This window comes from Merops nubicus, unplaced genomic scaffold (genome assembly GCF_000691845.1).
Source record: "Merops nubicus isolate BGI_N331 unplaced genomic scaffold, ASM69184v1 scaffold14721, whole genome shotgun sequence".
Classification (NCBI taxonomy): Eukaryota; Metazoa; Chordata; class Aves; order Coraciiformes; family Meropidae; genus Merops; species Merops nubicus.
In genome coordinates, this window is record NW_008586352.1 from 4,772 (window position 1) to 19,526 (window position 14,755).

The following is a 14,755-nucleotide window of genomic DNA, read 5'->3' on the forward strand; positions in this document are numbered from 1 at the left end:
ATTCCCACTAAATTCTGCTTAAGACAGCTAAAAATACCTTGCTATAATGAACTTTTTTCCATGTCAGCACTTCTGGTAGTTGGCAAATATTTACAGTCATATTAGAAATTAAAAGAGTTAAGCAACTGCAGAGAAGTGCAAAACCAGGTTTACTTCTGAACAGAGGAAGAAAATCAGGCAAGCCATGCAAAAAACAAACTTGAAAAGACTCAAGTCCACCTCACCCAATGACCAATAAATTAGTCTTGGAATATCTCTCATGCAGCGTGTTTTCAGATATTCTTTCTGCTTGATGAGGCATAAAACAAGAAACTTGGACCAAACATCTATGTGAAGTCTTAATTTCCTAAGAGAGTTACATCCAGGGACAGAGGTCTGGAGCTGCTTCATCACTCACAGGACACATGCTGGTGGCTACTGGCTTCATCAGTTCTAGGCGCTTCTTCACGCCACTGACTCCAGTAGCTGTACAGGAAATGCCCACAGCCCTTCTTGCACCTTCTACCAGCAGATGGATTTATATTATTCTAAAACTAGGTGAGAGGAGTGAGAAATCAAACCACAGAGTTAGAATCATGAAATCATAGAATCCTTTAGGTTGGAAGAGACCTTTAAAATCATCAAGTCCAACCATTAAGTGTCAGCATGACTATCACTGCTGTGTTTAATTTCAGAAGGAGCAGCTGTTCTGGCTACAATATATTTTTTTTCCCCCCCTCTGTTAGCTTTTTTGTTCAGTTGAGTGTGATTGCTTATTGTTATTAATCAGCTGCTGAAATGGCAAATTCCATGTTATTTTTAAGCAGGTAACTTCAAATTGACACTATTTTTAATAGGCTCAGGTGGTCATGCTCCCCCACAAAGATTCTTCTACTATGACTCACTCTTAGAAAGACAACAGCAACGTGCCCGAGATGAAACAGGCCAGCAAGACCATATAGGAAAATAAAGCAGCCAAAGAGAGGAAGGAGCTTTTGCTTTATAATTCTACTGAATATAAAGCAAGGTTGACACCAGAAGTATGCCCCAGAGTCCTTTACATAGTAATCATCATTCTACAGCATTTTATGCATAATAAAGAGATCTGGTGTGAAGCTGCATTATCACTTAACACTGTTTTGACCCTGGTGACTAACAGAACACAATGACTTCAGACTTTGCAGGACCCTTCTTGATACACGAAGCATGCCTCGGGTTCATCTGCTCCTCCTGCAAGTCATTCACAGACCAGGCTTAAGGAAGGGAAACAGAAGGAAATCCCTGCCTGTTGTCCCTGCTAGGAAGGAAAAAGCTTTACCAGCCAAACTTGAAGTTCCTGCTGCTTACATACATTACAAGAAATATCATCTGGTTAACAGCAGTGTAATGCCCCTTACCAGCGTTTCACTTGTTGCTGAGAAATAAGTTTGTGAGCCTATGAACACAGCAGAAGCACCCAGAGCTGCTCTGGTAGCAACATGCTCCTACCAGTGACAGCCCGCCAGCTTCCTTGCTAATCCTGCTTCTGGGCATCTGTCTGATCATTCAGGAGTATCATTCAGCTACAATCTGTTTCTCTTCACTCCTCCACCCTGCTCCTTCTCATGTTTGTTTTGTTTATTATTTTTAAAATGCACAAATAGATTTCCTAGAAACTTCCTTGTAATGGGATTAAATAATCTCCAGCTTCTCTTCCCTGCTAGCTAACTTACTCTTACTCTATAGTGAAAGTATGCTCTCTACACCACACACATCCTGCACACAAGTTTCTTCTTAATCAATGGTCTAGCACTTTACTTCTAAAAATACACATAGGAATGAAAAGAAACTCACAGCCACTTTGTGGCTTCTTACAAGAAGCCACAGATGCAAATGGAAGGGTCTCTGCAACTGCAGAATTATTTGCTACTCTTAATGACTCTAGCACAGGTTTCAGGTATTTGTTCTTCCATCAAAGTAGTATCAATATATATATATACACACACACATATAGACATGCTTGCCTTCCTAATGTTTAAATGCAATGACTTTTCTTTCCCTGATGGACTTTGAGGTGTTACCACACAGCTTCGCAAGAAATGTTCCTAACAGCCAACAGCTCCTGTCCCCACATCAAGGGTACAAAATTCCTTTAGAACTACCAAAGCCTACCCTATCCACTAACCAACTTTGTATTTCAGATACTTAAGTTTCAATATTTAGACCTCCTTGGTCATTTTTCATTTGATACTTTCTGAGCTTTTTTTCCAAAATCCTATCACACAAAAATTCTGTACAGCAAAATGTTTTGTCTCTCTGTTAAGGTATGGGAAATGCTCCTGCACTATCAGTCCTTCTTCAACAATGCAAGTCAAAAGGAAGAAAGTTCTGGGGGTTTTTCCCCTCACCCAGGAAATGTTTTACTGGAACCAACTGACACCTTCTGTAATTTTTTGAAAATAGATTTTCTTCAATAGAATCTTATGTTTTCTTATATCAAAAGGCCCAAGTAATTGCATTTCCTACAGGTGTCCTGTTCTGTCCTAAGGAACAGGAGCACACTTCCCTCTGGAGATGTACCTGTTCCCTCCTATGTCCCTCAGTCCTGTCTACTCATAGCATCATCAACATAACAACAAATCAGAGAGAGAATATGGTTTTCCTAGAGAGAAAACTCCTCTGTGACCTGGGGAAATGGGAACACCTCAATTTGTTTGAGTGCAAGTAGTAAGAGTCTGGAAGAGGAACAAGGGTGCGGTCCTCCTGTAAAATGCAGCCTACTTTGAGAGACCACAGTAGTTGAGAAAAGTTTCAGGAGTGAGCAAGTAAGTAAGTGGCATTTACTTAGTTTAGCATTTACCATTAGTCACGTATAACTTTGATTTCATAGTATCTTCCTATAAGAAAAAGCCCTATGGCATTCTCTTAGCAGGCACAAGGTCCTACTGCAGATATAATTACTACTTGGATCCATCATTGCCTGCAGTTAGAAAAGCTCATATTCTAAGCAAGTCTGCTGACCCAACATGTCCCAAGAGGCACAACAGTCGTCAGTGCTGTGGAAATCCACCGTAAGGATTCTTCCTAAACCAAGCACCTCTGGAAGAGTGATGCAAAAGCCACCTCAGTGTGTGTACATGTGTGTGTGTGGCTTGCTTTGGGATTTCTGGGGTGGAGGGAGGGGATATGGGAGTACTGTGTTTTGGTGGTTTTGTTTACCAGGCAGGAGTGGAAAGAAAAAGGGAAAGTACAGGAGGCACCAGTGTTTCAAAGTCTTCAGGAAAAGCGCCCTCAGAGTAACTAATAGTATAAAAGCTGGGACAAAACTCTCCAGGAGATCTGGAGCTAGGCCAGGCACATTTTTAGGACAGGAAAACTCCATTTCTATGGATATCCCAAGGACACTGATACAGGACAAAATCCTAGGATCCACTCCTAGGACTTGTCTTCCACAAGGAAGCTGAGACGCAGACTGCCAAAGCAGACAGTAATCCACCCTCCAGCTCCCATCAGCAAATAAGCATCACAGCCTTTCTGTGAGGAGAGGGGACCCCAGTAACCACAGTAACACTTCCACACAGTTTGCACACAAGTATCTTTGATACAACCAGTTACTCAAACAAGATCCTCCAAGAGAATGAAAGAACTGTGACACTCATTCCGGATTCTTGCCCAATGCTATAAAGCAACAGAAAACCAACATTTAGACAGACAAGTCATCTGCTATCTCCCTCTCCCAGTCCTGCTCAACAACCCAGCAGTACAGACCCAGACATTTCTGCCCTGCTCAGACGAGGCAACGGGGGAGAAAAAAAGCCCCCTTCATGGATCTTCCAAGCCTTCTACTTCTTCTGTGAAGGTTTGCAAAATAGCTCTTCCCTTTCTGCATGTTATAGGAAGCTTTACAGGTTCCTTTATCTAAAACCTAGTTTGTATAAAAGCTATTATTCAAATAACTTTTTATAAAAGCTACTAACCATATTTCAGCCAGCACAAACTGGAATTTGAGAAGTTTAAGGAATTCAAGAAAAAGTTTAAAATTTTTAAAACCAATGCCCAAGAGACACAAGATGTGCTTAGAAAAAAACAGTTTTGTTTATGCAAATACTACATGGAAGTGCAACAGCTTGTTTTATACCTGTAAGCACTATCTGTGAGAAAACAGAGCTCTAGGCCTCAACCAGCAAGACACTGCCTACAGCAAACCAGAAATCAATGTGCAGTTTATTGTACGTGAAGCCTGATGTTCATAATGATGATAATGCCTATCCCATGTAATTTTAAGCACAACAGGATCACATCCAACCAGAAAACTATTATAAAATCACTACAGAGATGCAGTGGAATTTATTATTCACCCATGAGCTGAGGTTCATAAAAAAAAAAAAAAAAAATTAAAAATCAACTTCAAAGTTTATTTTGCCTTTTTAATGAGCTCTCATCATTTTCTTAACACATTTACAATCCCTAGTATATCTGCAGTATTATCTGTTCTTAAGTTTTATTTTGGGCAGAAAATAAAGGGGAAAGCAGCAACAGTTCAGAATCAGTTTTTCCCCTTCCAGTGAAGGAAAAAGATACAGGTCTGCAGTCACTTCAGGGTGGACCTAACCTCTAACCACGTACTCCTACTGTCTCCCCTGTGCCAGCTCTGACATTTGAACAGCCCTACGGGGTGAGCAAGGTGATCCACTGGGCAGCTGGATTAGGGGAAAAAGTGACCTGACGAGGGAGAAAAGGCAGAATATATACTTGTCTGGCCTCCTTCAGATAGCTGCATGCTGCCATCAAAAGGCAACTGATAGCCAGAAGCATCTCCTATGCAATGGGAAGAATTCCTGTCTCACTGGTAATAGCCCAACTCTCAATTCAGTATCAAAAGTACAATCAATCTACCCAGTAAAGATATTTCCCACTGGACAAGTAATGTTTTTGGGTTTTAATCCTCCAGCCTCAGCTTGGCTGTACATTGCAGAAATAATTGTTTATTGACATCATTTTACCACAAAGCAGGACAAACAATAACATTCTATTCCATTACAAATGCTAACACTTGGCTCTTTTCTGATGAGAAAAAAACCCTGGATGTGTTCACAGAATCACAGAATGGTAGGGGTCAGAAGGGGCCTCTCTCAAGATCATTAGTCAAACCCTCCTGCTCAAGCAAGTTCACCTAGAGCAGGTTGCACAAGATCACATCCAAGTGAGGTTTGAATATCTCCAGAGAAGAAGACTCCACAGCCTCTCTGGGCAGCCTGTTCCAGTGCTCCCTCACAGGAAAGAAGCTTTTCCTCAGGTTCAGATGGAACCTCCTGGGTTCCTGTATGTGCCCATTGTCCCTTGTCCTGTTGCATGGCACCACTGAGAAGAGCCTGGCCCCACCCCCTAGAGATCCACCCTTTAGATATTTGCAAGCATTGATAAGATTGTCTCTCAGCCTTCTCTTCTCCAAGATGAACAGGCCCAGGTCTCTCTGCCTTTCCTCTAGTCAGTAGAATTTGGGAGAGTAAAGAACTACTTCCATGCAAACAGACATACCTAAAATACTGTGTTAAAGTCCCACAGGCTCTCATCTGGGTACCGTTTCACTCAAATTCCAATCCCAACATAAACAATTAAAATAAGAAATCTCAAGAGCAAAGCTTGACTGGCACATTTAAGAGCACGAGTACAAAATGCAGCCTAAACTCTGCTTTCACTTGTGTTTACTTAGCCTATGATTTATCTGCAAAAGAAGGTTGTCAACTGAGGTCACTGAAATACCAGTGATCCCCCTGTTCTCATCTGTGATTCCCAGTGTCCTTGGACACACAAGATGTTTTCTCCCACTGAACTGTGCGAGAGCCCGAGAGCCACTCAAGTTACATGGCACGAAGATTCATCATCCCCTTTCGTCCCAAGCCTAAGCAACACAAACACGTTGCCATCCCCAGAATAGCCTGGCTGGGTTTCTGCAGCCCTGGTCTTCACCTGGGGTTAGATGCAGGCAGGGAAATACCCTGACCAGCCACAGCCAAGGCAGACTCCATCACAGCAACCTGATCCTCAGGGCCTCACTCATTTCTTCCAACTGCAACAGTTGCAGTGGGGTCATCCTCACTACTGAAGACAGCATGGCTTTAGCATCCTAACTTAAAATAGTTTTCAGATAGGTTTAAAAAGCAAACAAACAAAAAAAACCCAAACAAAAAACAGTCGAAGCAAAAAGTTGTGATTAACTGAATCATCTCCCCCTCCAGGAAAAAGGTGCTAGTTTGGTCACATGGACATTGCTAGAAGAGTAGAAGAGGTGTTCAGCTACACTTGCCCTCACACCCTCCAGGCCAAGATAAAATGGTTTTGTTGATGCAAGACAGATTGTGCCAGCTATTTAACTATGAAAGGAAAGGTGCAGCAGCAGGAGTGGATGAGAGAATTTGGGATCCTGCATCTGCTATTAGATCAACACGTTCCCACATACTGTTGTGGCTCAGACCCTCTAGTTTCCAAAGGAAGCTGTCATGGGCAAAAGTACCCTAGAGATAACAGCTCTGTCTGGACCCAAACTGACACACTTAGTTCTGCCAAATGGATCTCAACAAAACTTCTCCACCATAACTTCCTGGAGTGACAGTCTACAAGCAGCTTTTTTTTCTGTGGCTTCACTCACTTCACATACCAATGAGTTAGAAACTACAAGAAATGTTAAGTTTAACCTGGAAGTAGGCTGAAAATGTGGCCAGCTAGACACAATGGCTTTTTTACAGGCACATGGCAATGTAACGTCCACTTAAAAACACAGCAGTGATCTCCATGCTGTCAGAATGTCAAGTAACTCTACTGCTTATTTAGATAGGCAAGTTCTATCAACTATTTTAACATGCCCTAAAGTTATTCAAAACCCACACATTTCTCACCAACATTCGTTTAGAATTGTTCAATAAGTGGTTTATGACACAGAATTAATGCATTCTTCTTACTCTACGGATGAGCAAAACTCCTTCCTCAATGGCAGGTTCCACAGTGGTTTGCTGTAGGCATTGCCTGTGCTTCTGTTTTAATGCCTGGTAGTCACATACAGCAAGCTGCATGAGACCAGTTCAAGCAGAGATTTTGAACATAAGCACACTGACAACCAAAACCACGGTAAAAACCATGTAGATTCATTTTAGTTTGCCATAAAAGGCTTTAAGTGGGGACTAGCTTAATGAAGCTGCTACCAATTATAGAAGCAGACATCAATTGGCATCACTGACTCATTTCTTTTAGTTGGGTAGCCTTTAAAAGCTTGACTGATATATGCATGGAAGGTGAATGCTGCCCCTGCAAGGAACCAAAGACAATATTACATAACTAAATGCTGAGGAACAGAGGTTGTGTCCTCCCAGAAAGACATGAGCCCAAATTATGTATCAAGTACCTATTTCAATTCCTGAAGCTAAAAGTTAAGTTCTGCTCTCCAACGCTGTTCCACAAATCAATGGACAAACTAAGAAGAAATGCTTCAAGTTCCCAAGTCTGTGCTTGCTTAGATATTCATTTTGAACAGGTCACGAGGCATGGTGACCTTTAGTGTTTCTTTGGTGTTCCTTTAGCTCTTTTTAAATTCATGTTATGTATTGTCAATTTGGAACTTTAAGCTTTTCAGCTTCTATCCTTCCTACTAAATCACATTTATTCTAAATGCTCCTGAAGCAAGAAAATGAAAGGCCATTTATACAAAATACCTGCTTCCAGAGTAAAAAAGCCTCCAGAATACGTAGACATTAAAGTCACAACAACCCTAAGAGATGAACTTTTAAAAAAACACTCACCCAGCAGCACCTACAGCTTATAATTTTTGTCAACAACTTCCTCCACATTAAATACAATGTCTGAAGCATCAGCTGTTTCCATGTACTGCCCTCACTATGAGGGGGGACATGCAGCACAGAATTATGTTCAAAATTTCAGGTTTTCCTTCCAATACCAGTGAAGCCATGCAGTCAGTACTCAGCTACCACAGTTGCCACTGAGGCTTGTGGAGTTTCTCATGCCACCAAAAGTTTCAGGCATCTAAAACATTTGAAAATGCTGATGAACCACCTCACATTCATTTTTAATGCATCGTGTGCAAGTGGACAGAACAGAAAAAAAAGCCACAGTGTAGCTTATTTGTAATTCAGCAGTTCTGCTTTTAAGTAACTGAAGCTGCAGAAGTATTTCACCTCTTTGCTAGTTTTTTTGCAAGGTGTCTTTATTTAAGCTACACTCTTTGAGCACCTTTAATTTCATGGTTGCAGTTCTTGTGCTGTCTGTGAATCTCCCCCAGAACACCCCCTCTTTTTTGAAAAGCATAACCTGACACAGTACACGTGCTCAGCAAGTAATGTGTAAGACTATGCTTCTGCAGTGTGTACACATGGCAGACTCCTCCAGTCTCTCCACAAAGCAGCAAGCTCATGTCTGGTTGTGATTAGCACTGCCTGTGAGTAATGCCACATGTTAGCTAACCTGTCCCCCTCATGACTCCGTTTGCAGCTGGAATAAGTGTGAGGAGAACAGCTGAAGCCAGCATACCAGAGTTCTGCTAGCAAACAGGTTATCAAGTGGCACAGGTTTGATTCAGAGCCAGTGGCAGCACTCTGCCTTGCCACATGGGCAAAGGGGGAGGCTAGAAAGGTGTCTTCCTCACTTTTCTGCAGCACTTGTCTGCCTGAAGACACCTGTATTTTTTTTTTTTTTCCAAATAAAGACACTGCATTCATGGCAAAGGTTGGTATGCAGCAATGCTCTGTTGATTGGCAGGATAAAAACATCCTGCAAAGGGAGGCCTGAAGGCCTCCCAACAATTTCTGCATGAATAATCTTATTACAGGACATAAAGTAGAAGTCTAATCTCCAGAAAGCCTCTTATTTGTACTGGGCAACAGGTCAGCCAGAAACAAGACAAAAAACTTGGTGTGCATAAAGAGACGAAGAATGCCTTCTTCTCCAGACAGGGTTCTGGCTACTCACTGACAAGTTCACAGAATAACACACTGATCTCCAATAAAACACTTACTGTTTAACTCTTTTAACCTGACATTTGTTAAAGACATCTGTACTATTCTAGCTTAAAGGGAGCTAAGTAAAACCACAGTCTTGCAGTTACTACAGACTGAGCACAAGGACAGTTTCTGCAAGTTGAGCCACATCAAGTATTATTTAACTACTGAACCAGAACTTACACGACCTCTGGATTTAAAGCATTTCACAGTGGCATACAGAGGATAGATTTGACTTCCACTGTCCCACCTCTCCCCCACCACTGAAGGCTGAAGCTCACACATTCAAAGACACACAACAAGCAAGGTTCACAGGTACTCCTCCACATGGATTCAAAAAACCATGCTGCAGGCAACAACAAAAAGCATTGTTCAACCCACATGAAGTTAGTAACTTCAAAATACAGAATTCTTGACATTCTTTGCCAAAGGCTGAACTCTTTTTTTTTTTTTAAATCCTAGGAGGTTAAACAAATGAGATCTGAAGTCCAAGATGTTTGACACATCTATTATATTGTGTTTAACTAAAGAACAACCCAGTAATAAAGCAAATGGGGGGCGGGAGGGGAGGGAGTGTGCCACTAGATTTTAATTAACAGATGCAAAGTTTGAAAACAGCACCTTCTTTCTCCCTTTCTCTCAGTCTGCACCATTTCCCTGGGCTGCAGCATGCAGGACTCTTACACATACACGTTAGAGGTAAAAAGTTCAGATGGATTCAGATCCCTACCAAATGACTGTAATCCAGTCAGTATAAATTATAGCCATACACATTGCCACACACCTAGCAAGTGTTTTCTTGTCTCCAAGTTTGTTCTGAGAGGTGGCAGTGTCACATTCTCATGTTCCTCAATAAAATCATGCACAGAGAAGTTGGATCAGAAGAGTATGGCTGAACCCAATGGAGCAAATTAGTATTAGGTTGTTATATAGCTTCACTGTGCTATGGAGTGGGTTTGTGTTTGGAATCACATCATAAGTGGACCTATATAATTTTGGAGGCTGACAGTCATAATGACCAAGTAAAGACAATATTTTCTAAAAAAAAACCCTGCCAATAAGAAGTTGCACTGTATTCTAATCAAACCCCAGACACAATACTTCTGTGAATGTTTTGTATTTACATTTGAGAATGACAGGTAAGAGGAGACAGGAACTAAATAGGTTTTACCATAAACAAATGGTCGATCCAAACTGAACACTGAGCTTCTGAAACAGCTTTATTTTAAAATAAAGTTTAAAAGGACTTATGTCGTACTGCAGAACCACCCCCTTCTATGTGTGGTTGAAGTGGTTTTAGTCTATTTTGAATAATCTGTCCACTGACTGTAGCTATTAACTACTGTCAGAAGACAGCAGGGGGGAAAAAAGGAATTGAGATGAAAAGGCAAATTGATTCTGAGCTCTGCAAAGAGCTGGTGTGTATGGATTACATTAGCAATTTATATCCAGGACTAGTGCTTAGTTGTAACAACTACACTAATGACAAAATGGCATGAAGTTGTTTAATACCTTCTGCGTTACAAATTACCAGAAGAAAACCAAATCTATCTTCCAGTGTTACAAACCATATCCTAGGAAGAAAGATAATTTGTCCAAGCCAACTTAGAACAATTTGAACTGAAATAGTAGGCTCCAATTAAAGTACTAATGAATTCTAGTCACTAGTGACTAGATCTGTCCCCTCACTTCCCTCACTCTCCCTCCCCACACCCAAAAGACAGGAGCAAATTAAAAGAAATTTAAAAATTCAAGTTGATCTGCTGGTTTGTACTTACAGAACCACCCACATTTGATCAGGGTTTTAGATTTGGTTTCTTGTTTTCTAAATAGGCTTAGCTTGTTTCACTAAGTCACAACATGTATTTTTATATGGCTTGCAATACTTTCAATATAACTAAATTTAAGTAGCAGCATATTTTCCAAACCCACTTATCACCAGATTCAGTTTAGACAAGATGCACAAGCCAACAACTATCAAGTATTTTTAGGTATATTGGACATAATTCTATTTCTTCTCACGGCATGACAAACGATAAGGTAAGAGGTAAGGGACTGAAGTTGCACCATGGAAGGTTGAGGTTGGATATTAGGAAAAATTCCTTCACAGAAAGGGTTATTAAGCACCGCAACAGGCTGCCCAGGGAAGTGGCTGGGTCACCATCCCTGGCCAGGTTTAAGAGTCATGTATATATGGTGCCTAGGGACATGGTTTAGCAGTGGAGTTAGGTTACTGGTTGGGGCTGATGATGTTAAAGGTCTATTCCAACCTAACTGATTCTATGATTCCACCATCAGTAGCATTTCCTTACAAGTCGTACTGAGAAATGTTGTTATCTCAGACAAACATTCTACTAAAGCAAAGTCCCTTGTGCAAAGCAGCCAGGTAAATATTTTGATTTCTGTACTAAGTAACTAACTGAGTTTTTGTTGATGTTAGATGGAAAGAGCATACTTACTGCTAGGAAGAGCATGCAGTACATGGAGAACGAAGAATGGCCAGAGTAAAATGATAGTCTGAAAGAGAAGAGAGTACACATCTCATTATTTTTCTTTTACAACACTCAGTTTACAGCAATACTAACATCTCTTACACAAGTAACTGGTAAAATGCAAACAAGCTTTGTTTCAAGGAGGCTATCCAGGACCAACAGCATGTCCAACAACAGCCTTTGACAAACTGCTCACACTTTACTACTCAGCGGCTATCCCAATTCCAGCATTCAACTGATCTCCACATCAGGTAACAACTACTAGTCCTTTGACTGAGGTTTGAACACCAAGTGAAAACATCCTCCAACCTAGAAATCAACTGTCCTTTAAAGCAGTATATTTGTTTCATCTTTTTGATACATACCAGAATGTTGTAAATATAATTTTTTTTTTTAAATTACCTATTTGGTAGCCATAATATGTGTATGAGAAAAATGAAACATTAATCACCACAAAACAATTATTTGCATTTGGTCACCATCAAGAGGCAGTAGTTAACAACTCTCATCTACACTTTTATACCATATATACGTATGTATACCTTTAAGTGTACTGATTCCTACAGACCACAATCATCTATCATTGAAGGGTAAGGGGAAAAGAAGGAAGGCAATTCATTAGCCAGCCAACCTCAGACGATGACACCTGATCCAGTATTTACAGGAATAGCTTCATACTAATTTATGTCATTTAAAGAACGTCAGCGTTGCCTTCAGCTTGCTAGAAGCCTTTACAGGCCCACACTGAGGGGATTTGGATGTTGATGCTGACAGTCCAGGGTGCCTCCAGCAACATTCCACAGCGGGTTTCTGTGAGGAGCTGGTACCACAGCTGTAAAACAAATCCCACCCGCCTCTTCATCAAGAGAGGAAGGCAAAACAAAAAGACAATTCTAATTCCGTTTTAAGCAGAGAGATGGAAGAAACTGTACTTAAATGATTTTTTTTCTATTGTATGTGCAGAGCCTTGTAACAGTGCTGCTTCACAAGCCATCAGCCAGGTCTCTCTTGCTCAGGTTTCTCTGCAATTTAGCTATGTGACACAGCACTCCTCACTTAAGAGCTGGACATACACTAACAAGGCCAACTTACTAATTAGTTTCATAGCTCTTCAGACAGGCAGAGTGTCTGCAGCCAAGGAAATTCCTGGTCAAGGGAAATGTTTCTACTCTGAGGATCAAAAGTAATGAAGGCAGGTCTGATGTGCAGTAAGGCCATCCTCTACAGGTTTATATATACAGTTGATTCAAAGCACTGCCAATAGCTTTCAGTTTCAGAGGTACTAAATAAGCAATCTTGACAATTGCTTTAGTGTGTGTGAATACATACGTCTATGTACACATTTTTCATTTCAGTTCTGAAACAGAAAAACTGTATTGACAATGTGCTATCTTCAGATGTTTAAAATTCAAAACCATAAAATTACATTTTAGCTACACATCCCTTTTCCACTTCAGTACTCTAGCTCTTCACTAATTAAAATCTCTGCAAGAGTCCACTACAAAAGCAAATACAATAAGCATCTTGATGACCTCTGTCTTTCAGACAAACATGCCATCTCAGCCATGAAAGCAAACCACGCTGTTCTACAAAACAGAAGGTACAGAATGAGGAATTCCATTAATTCCTGGCTCCGGTATTTTATCCACCGACTTTGGAGCTCTTCTTGTTGTCCAGAAGATGTTTCATACAATTCCTGAGGACTTATTGCCAGCTGAAAGAATTCAGAAGGCTAGTAAGTAAGAGAGAGAATGAACACAACTCTTTGAGTTTATTTCGGAATTCCTATACCATATTAAACATGTTGTTGACAAGTGGCATTCTTGGGTTTAGGAAAGTATTAGCCTAATGTAACATTAAGAATGCCCTGTTCCAAGTGGAAGATTACAGAACGTGAATGCTTTCTCACCAGGCACATACACGTACGCTGTATGAGACTAAAAATGTAGTGCTTAGTACATGAAGTATTGCCAGAAATACAACTGGGAGAAAGTATTGATCCAACTTGCACATTGTGCAATCCCAGTGAAATTTCTTTGGCAACATCGCTGTCTCTAGACTTCCTCAAAAAAATAGACTTTTTTTTTTTTTAAATCACCCTTAAAAGCCCTTCAGACACTAAGTTTGACAACGGAAAAGTTTCTCAACAATTCCTTAGCATGCAAACATCTTCCCAAAGCCAGGACATCTTGTCTACCAAATGAGCCAAGAGGCTGCACAGCCCAGGCTTCTTTGTGATCATACTGCAAGTGTTGGCTTGCCATGAGCCAGCATTTCAAAAATACATTTTTAGTTAAAAAAAAAAAAAAAGCCAACCAGTATTTACTAGCCTCAAGAAGGCAGAAGTATTAGAAGAAAATACATATGTAAGTAATATGTTACAGACAATTCTCAAAACCCCTGCCTTTAGCTAATGATGGAAAGGTTAAGTTACATCATATTTTAGGACACATTTTCAAATTATTAGAACAGTATCCAGTGACACTGTAGTGTCATGAAATAAGAGTTGGCAAGTGCAAAGGTCTTGTCTTCTTTCCCTCCGAAATGGCGGAGTCTGACATGAAAAGAACAGCTTTGCAGAGCCATGCCTTTTACCCCACCAATACCTACCTCACAGATCACTTCTTATGTGAGGAACAAGGCTTCATTTTAACAGGAAAAAGCACACGCTTTAATTATTTCCACATGGGCAATGTATACTACCAAGTTAAAAGAATGCCTTTAGTACATTAAATCAGTTTCAGGGTGCAATTGAGGTCTAAAGTATACCCTGTTTCCAACATATGCAGTATTGTTGGACATCCAAATAAAGTCTTAAAATGAGGTAATTCAAGGGCTTTTTAGCCTTCCTGAAACTTACTTTTGCCGCATATTGAACATGGCTTACGGTAAAGACAAAAGTAGAGGCATTGTAGTCCCTTGAAAACGTTGCCATAAAACTGATTACAATTAATCACTAGAATTTGTTATTGTACATCTCCTTATAAAGGCTACCAGGAAAAATAAACCCAGCAAAAACAATTCCATCAAGAAATAATTGAACTGAATCACTCAGTAAGTATAGCCAGGACTTCTAATCCCAGAAAAGCACGTCTACGACAGATGGTCTTGCAGGACTTGACACTGACAACCATTTCATTCTGCTCTACTCCTTTCCACACTCAAAGGCAACTTAGCCTGTGGAGCTGAGCCTACCTAACAGAAAGTACCATTTCTTCAATTAGTAGGAAAACAAAACTTAACACACGGCAAATAAAAGGATCTGCAAGTAAATGTCTTACATTGTCACCTGCAAGAAAG

The 14,755-nt window shown here is 40.5% G+C and overlaps 1 protein-coding gene across 1 annotated transcript in view; it reads right to left on the reverse strand.

Annotated features, from left to right (window-relative positions):
• The window catches only part of PPAP2A (phosphatidic acid phosphatase type 2A), a gene marked incomplete at its 5' end in the record, with an annotated part of 32,889 nt that overhangs the window by 3,581 nt on the left and 14,553 nt on the right, over positions 1 to 14,755 (reverse strand). The window contains one exon of the mRNA XM_008948628.1: positions 11,423 to 11,480. Within this exon, the coding sequence (XP_008946876.1) occupies positions 11,423 to 11,480 (58 nt within the window). The remainder of the gene's footprint in view (positions 1 to 11,422; positions 11,481 to 14,755) is intronic.